Below are 12,483 nucleotides of genomic sequence, written 5' to 3'. Positions count from 1 at the left end.
GACATGTCTTGCCCTTTGACAGCCTGTCATTCTATTGTCTTCCGTGCAGATTTCATGCTCATCCAATTTTAATGCTTTTCTCTGAAACATTTACCGACTTCAGAGCTTGGTGTTCTATTTCGTCCTCTCAGAGCATCCTCTGAGTACATGATTCATTTATACAACATCTTTTTTGAGAGCCCCTTATATACATGCACCAGTCCGGGTACTTATAATTTATCAGTGACCAAAGCAGACAGAAATCTCTGTCCTCATAAAAGTGGTATTCTGGTTGAGGGAGTTAGCTTAATACACATGAATATAATAAAAAGTAAATTATATGTTTTGTGGTATTAAGAGCTTTGAAGAGAAATACATTGGGAAGGGAGATATGGAGAATGCGTGAGTGTTGCCAGGAATAGATGTATTTTAAAATAAGACAATCAAAAAATAGAGCACTGGGGGAGTAATATTTGAGCGAAGTGTCATGTGGTGGATATCTTGGGGAAGAATGGTTTAGGTAGAAGGTAAAGCCAGTACAGGGGTCCCAAGGCAGGGGAGTGCTGGGAAGTCCAAGGAAGGCCAGTGGTCAGAATGGGGCATTTTAGGGGAGTAGGAGTAGGAAGATGAATTGGGTAAGATAAGTTGTAAAGGGCCTTGTAGACCCTTGTTAGGACTTTGGTTTTTACTGTAAGATACAGGGAGCCATCTAAGATTTTGAGCAGAGGAGTAATACAGTCTGATTTATGCTTTAAAAACTGGCTGATGTGTCCTAGCCGGTTTAGCTCAGGGGATTGAGTGTTTTGCGCCCTCCCCACCCCCCCACCCCGCAGGTCTGAACAGCCCCGGATTTGATTAAGTCAAGGGCATGTACCTTGGTTGCAGGCTTGATCCCTGGCCCTGGTTGGGATGCATACAGGAGGCAACCAACTGATGTATCTCATGTTGATGTTTTTCTTTCTGTGTCTCTTTTTCTCCTTTCCACTCTCAGTGGGAAAAATATTCTAACAACAAAAAAATCTGGCTGGTGTGTTGAGACTAGATAATAGAGAACTAATAGAGAACAAGGATAGAAGCATGGAGATTAGTTAGGATAGTGAAATAATCTAGGTAAGGGATAATGGTTGTGACACAGTATAGTAGTGGAGGGGGTGAGAAATAAATAGATTCTCAATATTGAAATTAGTGCCAGTAGAATTTCCTGATGGTTTAGTTGTGATATGTGAGAACAAAAAAGGAATCATGAATGATTCCAAGGTTTTTTTGTCATTCCCGTCCCATCACCCAGCTTTATTGATATATTGACATACAAGAATATGTAAGTTTAAGGTTTATGATGTGTTGATTTGATACACTTGTGTATTGCAAAATGATTACCACCATAGCCTTAGGTAATACACACATTAAATCACATCATTACCATTTCTTTTTTTGTGGTGAAAACATTTAAGGTCTATTCTCTTAGTAACTTTCAAGTATATAGTACAGTATTATTTATAATCACTATGCTTGCTGTACATTAGACCCCCAGAACTTACTCATAGCTAGAAGTTTGTACTCAAGCTTTCAAGGTTTTGGTTGGCATTTCATAACCCAATGGAAATTCTGCTAAAGTAGTTAATTTTTCATTAGAATAAATAATAACATAGAACATGTAGCCAGTTTAAAGGATGTTTCATATAACATAGTGTTTTGTTTGTTTTTTAATTCTAATTCACTGTAACTCTGCCTTTAAACAAAGAGCTACACATTTGCTTCAAATTAACTGTCAGGACATCTGGACATATCTTTACATTTGTCATAGTTATTCTAAAGGTAAAACAGAATTTAATTAGCTGTGGAATTTTAAATATACATTCCTTTTAAGAGGAGAAGGAATGTGATGAAGTGAAATAAACTCTAAAACTGTTAGAATTACAGATAAACCTACAACAGGAATTTGTCTATTTTATGTATAGACAGTGATGAAACCATTTTTAAAACCTTGATTAATGCTTTTTAATATTAAAATACGTGCCGTTGTTTTCTGTCGCTTACATTTTTGTGTAATTTGATCATTCATTCAATCAACAGTTACTGAATACATACTATCTAATAAAAGAGTAATATGCAAATTGACCATACCTCCACTATACCCACAAGCCATGCCTACCAACCAATCAGGAGCAAGTATGCAAATTAACTCAACCAAGATGGCTGTGGCCAGAGAGAGCAAGAGGCTTGGGTTTCCTGGCAACGGAGGAAGCCAAGCTTTCCACACATCCTGGTGGGCCCAGGCCTCCACTCAAGGCTACAAAGTTTCAATCATAGAAGATAAATAAATCCCAACAAAAATGGCTGCCGGCATAAATGGTTAGGGGCAATCAGGAAGGCAGGCAGGCAAGCAAGCAGTTGGGAGCCAGCAATCCTGGATTGTGAGAGGGATGTCTGGTAGGATTGGACCTAAATGGGCAGGCAGACATCCCTCAAGGGGTCCCAGATTGGAGAGGGTGCAGGCTGGGCTGAGGGACAAACACCCCTGTGCACGAATTTCGTGCACCAGGCCTCTAGTATTACATAACTCCTTGCTAGAAAGAGAAGATTCTTAGCCAAAGAGCACATTGTGAAGTTTGGGAGACAAACATGAATTGAGGATATAATAAAGTTAAAGATAGAGGGTATTAATGCAGCAAATGCATGCTTTTTTTAAGAGCACCAGGAGGAGGAATCTATGAGGCTTCCTTGGGGAGGTATTGGAGCTGAGTGTTATGAAATGAGTCTGAGTCAGCCAGTCAAGAAAAGGGTAGAATGAAACCACATTCCAAATAGACAGGACAGTGTGAGCAAAGGCAGAAAGGTAGCAAGCATCACAGTGTATGTTAAGATTTAAAATTTGAGATATAGAGTGGGTGGAGGTAAAGCTAGAGAAATAGGAGACCTGGTCTTAAAGCCCTTGAAGGCGATAGTAAAGAGATTTTAGCTTGATGATAAACTATTGAGGGCTAATCTTAAAAGAGTGACATGGTCAAATTTTTGTTTTGAATAGATCACTTTGCCAACTGTGTGGAGGATGGATTTGAGGGAGACAAGACTGGAGGCAGTAGCCCAGGTGAGAGATGATGGGGATTTGAACTAAGGCATTGGCTGTAGAGATGGAGAGGAGGAAATGGATTTGAAAAGAAATAAAACCACTGATTAAAGGCTTATTCTCCTGTAAATATGATAAAACCAATTTTAAATTAAAAATGATTGGAGAAAAGTTAGTGGCATATAGCTGCTAAAAATAATTCTAGTTATTAAGAAAATTGCTATTAGAAGAAAAGAGTATTTTTTTGTATAATTGACCTGGACTGTAAAAACATGGTTTGTGTAGTATGACTAAACTTAGGAACCATTACACATGACAGAAACTCAGTAAATGTACATTGTTGGTGATATTTTCTAGAGCATTCATTTAAGTGCCTATTTTACAAAAATGTATCACCAAGAAATAGAAAACAGGATAGAATTTTTTCATTAAAACAATTGTAAGCTATTATGGACAGTGTTGCCTGGTAACACAAAGTTATTTTAGAGAGGCGAGAATATTGTATGAAACCAAAACATTTTTCTATTGTTTAACAGGTAATTTTAGGATATTTTTTTTTTTCTAGAAGTACTATTTTTAGACATAAGTGGAGGGTCTGGATTTATACATGGAGGATCTGGATTTATACAATATGTGCATATTTTAAAAAATCTGTTATCTTTTTCACAGTTTGTTTTATATGGACAGAGTAAGGGAAGGAGGGGAGTTTGGGAGCACTTATAAAACATAACTATTCTTTCTTAAAACTACCACTCCACCATAACAAAATATCCTGTATTTTTATAAAACAAATTGCCAGTTCTTTTTGAGATTTCTTCTTTCCATTTTGAGAAAAGTGCTTTTCCTGTTAATTTCTAATGTTGGTGACTGCATATAAAGCACGGTTAACTGTGTTCTTTTCATTTTGTGTTTTCTCTATCTTGTTACATCTTCAACAAGTAGACTTCTCTTGTGTTTAGGAGACATTTGTTCATTCTTCATTATTCTAAAACTATATCGTTATGTCCCTCCCTGGAGCCGTCCATCTGTGCCAGCAGCTAAAATACCGCCTACTTACTGAATTCAAATGGATTTCCAGCTGTGAAATTCAAGTGAACTTACTGTGAATCTCTTTTTCTTCTTATGTCTTTCAGAAGCCTTGCACCGCCCCTATGGCTGTGAGGTTGAACCCCAAGCACTGAACGAGGCCATCAGGTGGAGCTCCAAGGAGAACTTGCTGGGAGCCACTGAGAGTGATCCTAATCTCTTCGTTGCACTTTATGATTTTGTAGCAAGTGGTGATAACACACTGAGCATCACTAAAGGTAAGCTTCTGAGTAATATCCCTTACTCTTCGGTTTTCATTAGTGGATAGGAAATAAAAGGGTCTGTTCTAGATTCTGCCTTTAAAATTAGCTAGGTGATCTGGGCCCAGATACTTTTGGTTCATAATTGTCTGTTTTTTAAAAGTGAGAATATGTTTTTCATTGATTTTAGAGAGGAGAGAGAGGAAGAGGGAGAGGTAGAGGGAGAGAGAGAGAAGAAAAAAAAAGAGAGAGAGAAAGAAACATCAGTCAGTTGCCTTATGCATGTGCCCGGACCGGGGATTGAACCTGAAACCTGGGTATGTAACCTGACTGGGAATTGAACCCCAGACTCTTCAGTGCATAGGGTGTAGCTCTAACCGCTTAGACACCGGCCGGGGTGTAATTGTTTTTTTGAACCTGTGTATGAAGAAATGCCACGTTGTCTACTTTATAGGCTTATTAAGGATAAAATGAGATTGTCTTTTAGAAAAAACACCACACAGTATACACATAAACTTTCCTCATTCTCAGAATTTGTATTATATGTAATATGGCAGCATTTGTCTGCCTCAGAGGGTTCACTGTATATCTCTTCTCGTTGATTGAATCATGTTGTCCTTGACTGGCTGCCTGTCTGAGAACTGTTTGTTATCAGTTAGCAATGAGATTAAAAACTTGTACCCAAAGTGCAAACCAACTACAATACATTACCAAGTACACTATTATTTAGTTCAACTGACATTTCTTTTTTTTTTTTTTTTTTTTTTCTCGAGCAAGAGTTTGGGCATGAAGAAAGTAGTCTAGAGATTCACAGTTTGGCATAAGCCTCTTAAATTATTGTGGACTTGCTCTGAGCAGCACTGGCCTAGGCATTTTATCTCTCATTTTTGTTTATATGGATCAGTGAAAAGAACAGTACCAAGGGTTTCTATTGTAGTAATATTCTCAGATTAGTTTATTTCAGTAGTAAATGCTTATAAAAGGGAACACTAAGAACATGACCAAATAAAATCATCCATTATTGGTTTTTTTGAACAGGATAGGAAATATGAAACTTTTATGAGAAAGAAATATAAGTATGGGAGATTGTCATTGTGTATATGATTGGATTGCTAATTTGCGTAAATTTGTTCTTCTCTTTTGAACCTACTGGGAGAAAATACATTTCAGGATAATTTTTCACTCCACAAAACTGTCACATTAAGTAATTATTTGTCAAACATGCCTTTTAAAATATATATGCATTTGTTGATTTTAGAGAGGAAGGGAGAGGGGGAGAGAGTAGAAACATCAATGATGAGATAGAATCATTGATTGGCTGCCTCTTGGGTATCCTAATGGGGGTCGAGCCTGCAACCCAGGTGTGTGCCCTGACCAGGAATTGAACTGTGACCTCCTGGTTCATAGGTTGACTCTCAACCACTGAGTCATGCCATCTGGGCCAAACATATTCTTTTTATTTGTAAGCTTCAGAATGGGGTAGGTATTAATTGGGAGTGGACATACCAAATTAAGAACATAAGCCTCCATTCAAGGAATGTTACCTTTAAATAAAATTTTTACATCAGTTTTTGAAATTTGACCAGATTCATCAAACGCAGAAATGCTAAAAACTGAGTTTCTCACCTTGGGTGGTTTGGGTCAGTGGATAGAGCATTAGTCTACAGACTGAAGGGCCCAGGTTTGATTTGGGCTAAGGGCACATGCCCGAATTGCGGGCTCAATCCCCAATAGGGTGCATGTACAAGGCAGCCGATCAATGATTCTCTCTCATCATTGATGTTAGTATCTCTTTCCCCCTTCTCCCTTCCTCTCTGAAATAAATAAAAATATTTTTAAAAAACACACACAAAAAACAACTGAGTTTCTCAACTGGGATATAAATATGTCCCAATGTGAATGTGATGGCATGTGTACATGAGCCAGGAGGTTCTAAAGGCACAGGAAAAGTAAAGTGCATTATCTCCTCGTGCCAATTTACTTAGAGATTTTGGGTAGTTTTGGGGATGGATGTATGAGAGATGGGTGTGTATGCATTGGGAAGAAAGTTTTAGGATAAAACAAAGGACTTCATATAAATTTTATTCTTGTGGTTGTCTTTTTGAGCTACAATAGACCCTTATTATACCTTTACTGATACTTCAGTGGAGAAGTTTGTGAAGCTGTGACTCAGAACATTCTTTCCTAGATATAATGTGCATGTCAGTTATTTTCCAAGATAGCTCAGTCACTGAGGAAACATTGATAAAGTTTATTGAGTCTTCAGTTACCAGTTGTGGCAACCACTAGTGTACAGCTCAAGGAATAGGATTCCCTTTACCTTATGGCCAGCAGGGATTTTTCATAAAACCTATGAAATGCCAGATTTTTATATTAGGTCCTTATTATAAAATAATGTTATGCTAAATCTTTTTAATTATTTTAAATATAAGAAAATATATTTAAAAAATAAAATAATTATTTTACTTTCTTTTTTTTTTTTTTTGAAGATAATAATTTGCTTGAAGTAAGAAACAAAATTCTACCAGGATTCCTCTGTCAATAGAGTAATACTTTTCCCATAGCTCATACCCCTGTCAGTTTCCTTCCAGAATAGAAAATTCTTCTCCCAACTGCCAAAAAGAGGGGAAATCAGACAAAAACCTAGGGTGTTTCACTGTATCCTAATTTGATTACCTGTCATTAACAGTTCTTTATAAGGAAGCAATAATAATATGCTTAGTAAAATACTTAATGTTTTACTTTTTCCAGTTCTTATGGAGTAAAAGTAAAAGAGAAAAGCTACCCTAGCAAGTTTTATTTTGTTTTTCTAGCAGTACTAAGATTTTTTCCCCCTGTGCATTTCCACCACCACACTCCTATTTATACATTTGTATATTTTATATGTATAAAATGCAAATCAGTCCATACTCCTGTATTTTTTTCTCGCTGAATGTTTCATATCCAGGTATGTTGGGTGAGATAGTAAGAGTCAATAGAAAGTTATCCTGTGGTAGACATTTCTATAAATCACTGAAAAAAGTTAGATAACTATCATAATACTGATTCTGAGTTTTTCCTCTAATAGCCTTTGCCTGATATCTGGATCATATATGCTCTTGATTGATTGGGCTTTTTCCTGCTTTCTGATAGTGAGAAGTGGGTGTGAACTCCATAGAAAGGCTTGCATCTCTCAGATTTAGGGGCCTAAATTGGAAGGTTTATTTAGGTGGTCAGTTATTACTAATGCTATATCTTTTGCTTTCCCCATCTTGTCCATGCTGCAAGTGTAGGGGCAAGGTATATGTTGCTGGAGTCTGAAGTTGATGTTCACAACTTTAATGGAGCAATCAAGTACACAGAAGTCATTAGCAAAGATACTTTGAGTAACTTGAGTTTTGGGTTCCCGCACCAGACTCAGCTTCCTTTCCCACACACTAAATTTAGAGGAATGGATAGGAGTGACTCATTCTTCGTGGGGAAACTGGGAAACTATATCTATTTAAAACTTGAGTCCTGGAAAAGATTGTGCTTTGAGAGTCCTCACTACTCACCTCCCTTCTCCAAACAATTTTCTTCCTGAAAACATTGCTGAAAGCTCTGTGGCCAGTGCTTTTGTTTTTTACATTGATGGTTTTGTTGCCTTGGTGCCATGTGAAATTTAGAAGTGATGTTGTGTTACCCATAGCTTATCCTTAATCCTGGAGTGCTTGTTAACATTGAACCATATATAAGATACATTCCTTGACTAACTGTTTCGGGGAGAAAAAAATGAACAAAGAAATGTTTTTGAAGGGTGAGACTATGTCATTTTTCAGCTATTTGAGTAATCTTTTTACTTTGTATACATGTATACATGGAGTTTTCTAAAGACATTTTTAGTTGGTATAAAAACCTTTGAAAACCTGTAGTAAATGCCAAAATGCCACTTTTAACTATGCTTCTTTTGTTGAAGCTACAAGCTAAAGAGATCAGTAGAGGATATGATGAACAGCCAAGTTTGTTTTTATTATTTTAAAAATATTTTCATTGATTTCAGAGAGAGGAAGGAAGAGAGAGATAGAAACATCAGTGATGAGACAGAATCAGTGATTGGCTGCCTCCCGGGCATGTGCCCTTTTTTTACTGGACTCGAACCTGGGACCTTGAAGTCTGCAGGCTGGCGCTCTATCCACGGAGCCAAACTAGCTAGGGCTGTTTCCATTAATTAAAAAAAGCATTTGTTGCATAAAAGTTCCTATTTATGAATTTAAAGTTTGATAATAGATTGCTTTTGAGACAGAGTGTTAACATCTCTTTCATTCTGTGTTAACCTTATGACTAGGTGAAAAGCTACGAGTCCTTGGTTACAATCAGAATGGTGAGTGGAGTGAAGTTCGCTCTAAGAATGGCCAAGGTTGGGTGCCAAGCAACTACATCACCCCAGTAAACAGTCTGGAAAAACATTCCTGGTACCATGGACCTGTGTCACGCAGTGCAGCTGAGTATCTGCTCAGCAGTTTAATCAATGGCAGTTTCCTGGTGCGAGAAAGTGAGAGCAGCCCCGGGCAGCTGTCCATTTCGCTCAGGTACGAGGGGCGTGTGTATCACTACAGGATCAATACCACCACAGATGGCAAGGTAAGACTGGCGACCACCTTTAGGTGTGGATGGTCTGCTCCTTAGAAATTATATTCAGAATGACTGAAGAATATAGTTTTTATGTCTGATGAAAGAAAATAGTCACTGATGTTAGTCTGGCATGTTAAAGAGAGCTTACTTCTTTCAAAAGAATATGATAACGGAAATTTAAAACAGTATTATAATAGAAGTTTAATGAACTAAATGCAAAGAAGAATGAAGGAAATTGCTGGATAAATTAGCTGTTCTAATCATTGTTAATATGTAAATAGACATACTAAGTGTATCGGTTAATAATGTGGATTTTTTTCAATAGATGAAGTTACACATATGTTGATATATATGTGATTTGATATGTATGCTATTTTGTTGTATTGACAAAAAGCTTCAAAGCTTCATATGTCAAATTTGCTGAAAGTGTTAACATCATAGATATTTTTACACTTAAAAATGTCAAATTTCGGGGCCAAAAAAGAGCATTGTGGAAAGTTATAATTCATTACATTATTTTGAAGAAAAGTGCTGCTGAATACTTCGGGAAGCTTATGGGGAACATGCTCCATCTCAGGATACTTGAGAATGCTGAATTAAACGCTTTAAAGGTGATGATTTTGATGTGAAAGACAACATCCAGGTAAACCAAAAAAGTTGGAAGACCAACAATTACAAGCATTATTGGATGAAGATGCATGTCAAACTTAAAAACAACTTGCAGAAAAATTAAATGTTGCTCAGCAAACAATTTTCAATTGTTTACAAGCAACAGGAAATATTTTAAAGGAAGGAAAATGGGTGCCACATCAACTGAACAAAAGAAAAATGGAAAACTGAAAAGTTATCAGTAAAATGTTGCTTCAGCAGCACAAAGGAAAGTCTTTTTTGCATGGAATTGTGACTGGCAATAAAAAGTGGATTTATTTTGAGAATCCAAATGCACACAATCATGGGTTGATCCAGGTCAACCATCAACATCAACTGCAAGGCCAAATCGCTTCAGAAAGAAGACAATGCTCTGTGTTTGGTGGGATCAGGAAGGTGTGGTGTATTATGAGCTTCTAAAACCAGGTGAAAACGTTCATACTGATCTGCTACAGACAACAAATAATCACTTTAAACCATGCTTTGATCGTGAAACAACCAGAATGTTCAAGAAGTCACGGCAAAGTAATTTTGCTTCATGATGACGCACCATCACACACTTCAAATCCAGTTAAAGACACGTTAAAAGACCTTGCCTGGGAAGTAGTAACCCACCCGCCATTTTCACCAGACCTTGCTCCTTCAGATTACCACTTGTTCCAATCAATGGCACACGCACTTTCTGAGCAGCACTTCAAAATGTACGAAGAAGTGGAAAATTGGGTCTCTGAATGGTTTGCTCCAAAACAAGAAAAGTTCTATTGGGAAGGTATCCACAAATTACCTGAAAGATGGGGAAATGTGTGGCTAGTGATGGACATTACTTTGAATAAAGCACTTGTGATGTTTCTCTTGATATTATTGTGTTTTCTTTGATTACAAAATCCGCTATTAGTAACTGGTACACCTAGTACACCTAATGCATTGTATAGAATTGATTTACTTTTTAAATACATTTTTGTTGATTTCAGAGAGGAAGGGAGAGATAGAAACATTAGTGATGAGAAGGAATCATTAATTGGCTGCCTCCTGCATGTTGGATGGAGCCTGCAACCCAGGCATGTGCCCTTGACTGGATTCGAACCTGGGAACCTTTGGTCTGCAGGCCGAAGCTCTATCCACTGATCCAAACAGTCGAGGGCTGTATAGTATTTTACAAGTTAAATCTTATATCTGAAAATTATAATAAACTCTACAAGGAAGTTAACAGAGGAAGAATTTAGGCTTCTAAGACTGGTGTTAATCATATATATATATATATATATATATATATATATATATATATATATATGGCTAAGTGACCAACTTTCCATCTGACTGACCGACTGACTGACTGATGGCTGTTACGTATGTCGTGCATTGGCAATTTAAAAATAAATGTTGACTCGCACATGTGCGGTGCATATAAAGCTCTCGCTGGTGCTAATTGCATGTGTGTTTTAATTTTATAATACTATATTATATATACTATTTTGACTTATAATTTTTGCAGTAACGTAATTACCGCATGAATCCTTCTTCTAATTAATTTCCTTTCAATGTGCACGTATCTGCACCGGGCCACTAGTGATAATGTAAGTAGATGAATCACTTAGCAGTTTACATGTTGGAAAGACCAACCAGTTTAGAATGGTTGTGTTAGATTGGAACGATTTCTCACTTTATAAATTGTAAAGCATAGGCTTATGTTAGTTCCTCTATTGAACAGTAAATGTAAATTGAATCATTTCTTCCATTCTTTTTCTCTCGGGGATATGCATACAGGGGAAAAGCACAGGCTTTAGAGCAAGAAGAACCTGGTTTGTTGTATAATTCCACCGTTTATTTATAACTTTGTGATCTGACATAAGCCTCAGTTTCCCATTTCACTTTATTGCATTCTTGTGAGGATTAAATGAAATAATTTTCATAAAGCATAATGGCTGGTATAAAGGAGAAAATAAGATAATTATGAATTTTCTTTCTCTTGCACACTATCTCATATTGTCTCTTGATGAAACCAAATATAGTCAGATAAGTAATAATATACAAGAGACAGCTCAACAGAAGTGAGTGCATATGTGTACAGAAGGCATGCACAAGAATGTTCATAGTAGTGTCAGTTGTAATAACTCTAAACTAGACTCTCCTAACAATAGTAGAATAAACTAATAAATTGTAAATTGCAGTCTCATATAACAACAAAAATGAACATAGTACTGATATACACACTTCAGGAAAACTATGGCCTGCCAGCTGCCTGCTTTTGTAAATAAAATTTTATTGGAATATAGCCACACCCATTTTTTTTATGTATTGTCCATGGCTGCTTTTTCATTATTACAGCAAATTTGAGTAGTTTCAACAGAGGTGCTATGGCCACAAGCCTAAAATATTTTTTGTCTGGCCCTTCACAGAAAAGTTTGCTGATCCCTGCCATAGCGGAACCTCACACATATAAAATGGAGCGAAAGGCATCAGTGGTTGCCTGGGGAAGGGATGGGGCAGTGGGAATGACTGCAAAGGGTGTGGGTTTCTTTGTGTGGGGTGATGAAAACATTCTAGAATTAAATAGTGGTGATGGTTGGACAGCCTTGTTGAATATACTAAAACCACTGAATTGTACACTTGAAAATGGTGAATTTTATGGTATGTGAATTTCATCACAATAAAAACAATCTAGACATTTTATAAACAGAATCTTGGATAAATAGACAATATTTTTTTCTATATTAACATTTTAATGCCATAAAATACTATGTAAATCTCTTAAAATTCTGCCATTTCGTAGTCAGTATTAGACATCCTAGTCTTACAATGTTTTACTTCTGCCTTAAGATTTAAGTTTCTTAAATGTATTTTGCCTGAATTAAGTATTAATTTGATGAAAAGTTCTTTTAAAATCATCACTTAGTGGGTTCTAATAAATTAAAA

The 12,483-nt window shown here is 36.6% G+C and overlaps 1 protein-coding gene across 8 annotated transcripts in view; it reads left to right on the top strand.

The window, feature by feature from the left end:
• The window catches only part of ABL2 (ABL proto-oncogene 2, non-receptor tyrosine kinase), a 69,496-nt gene that overhangs the window by 39,294 nt on the left and 17,719 nt on the right, over positions 1–12,483 (top strand). For 4 of the 8 annotated variants that reach the window (XM_084866973.1, XM_084866969.1, XM_084866974.1 and 1 more), the window contains exons 2-4: positions 3,005–3,067; positions 4,180–4,350; positions 8,636–8,931. In XM_084866973.1, the coding sequence (XP_084723099.1) occupies positions 3,005–3,067; positions 4,180–4,350; positions 8,636–8,931 (530 nt within the window). The remainder of the gene's footprint in view (positions 1–3,004; positions 3,068–4,179; positions 4,351–8,635; positions 8,932–12,483) is intronic. The other 4 variants (XM_084866975.1, XM_084866971.1, XM_084866976.1 and 1 more) reach the window with 1 other exon arrangement.

This window comes from Pipistrellus hanaki (assembly GCF_964339955.1).
Source record: "Pipistrellus hanaki genome assembly, chromosome: 18".
NCBI lineage: Eukaryota > Metazoa > Chordata > Mammalia > Chiroptera > Vespertilionidae > Pipistrellus > Pipistrellus hanaki.
The sequence above is the reverse complement of the archived record's forward strand: the minus strand, read 5'-3'. Positions and strand labels throughout refer to the sequence as shown.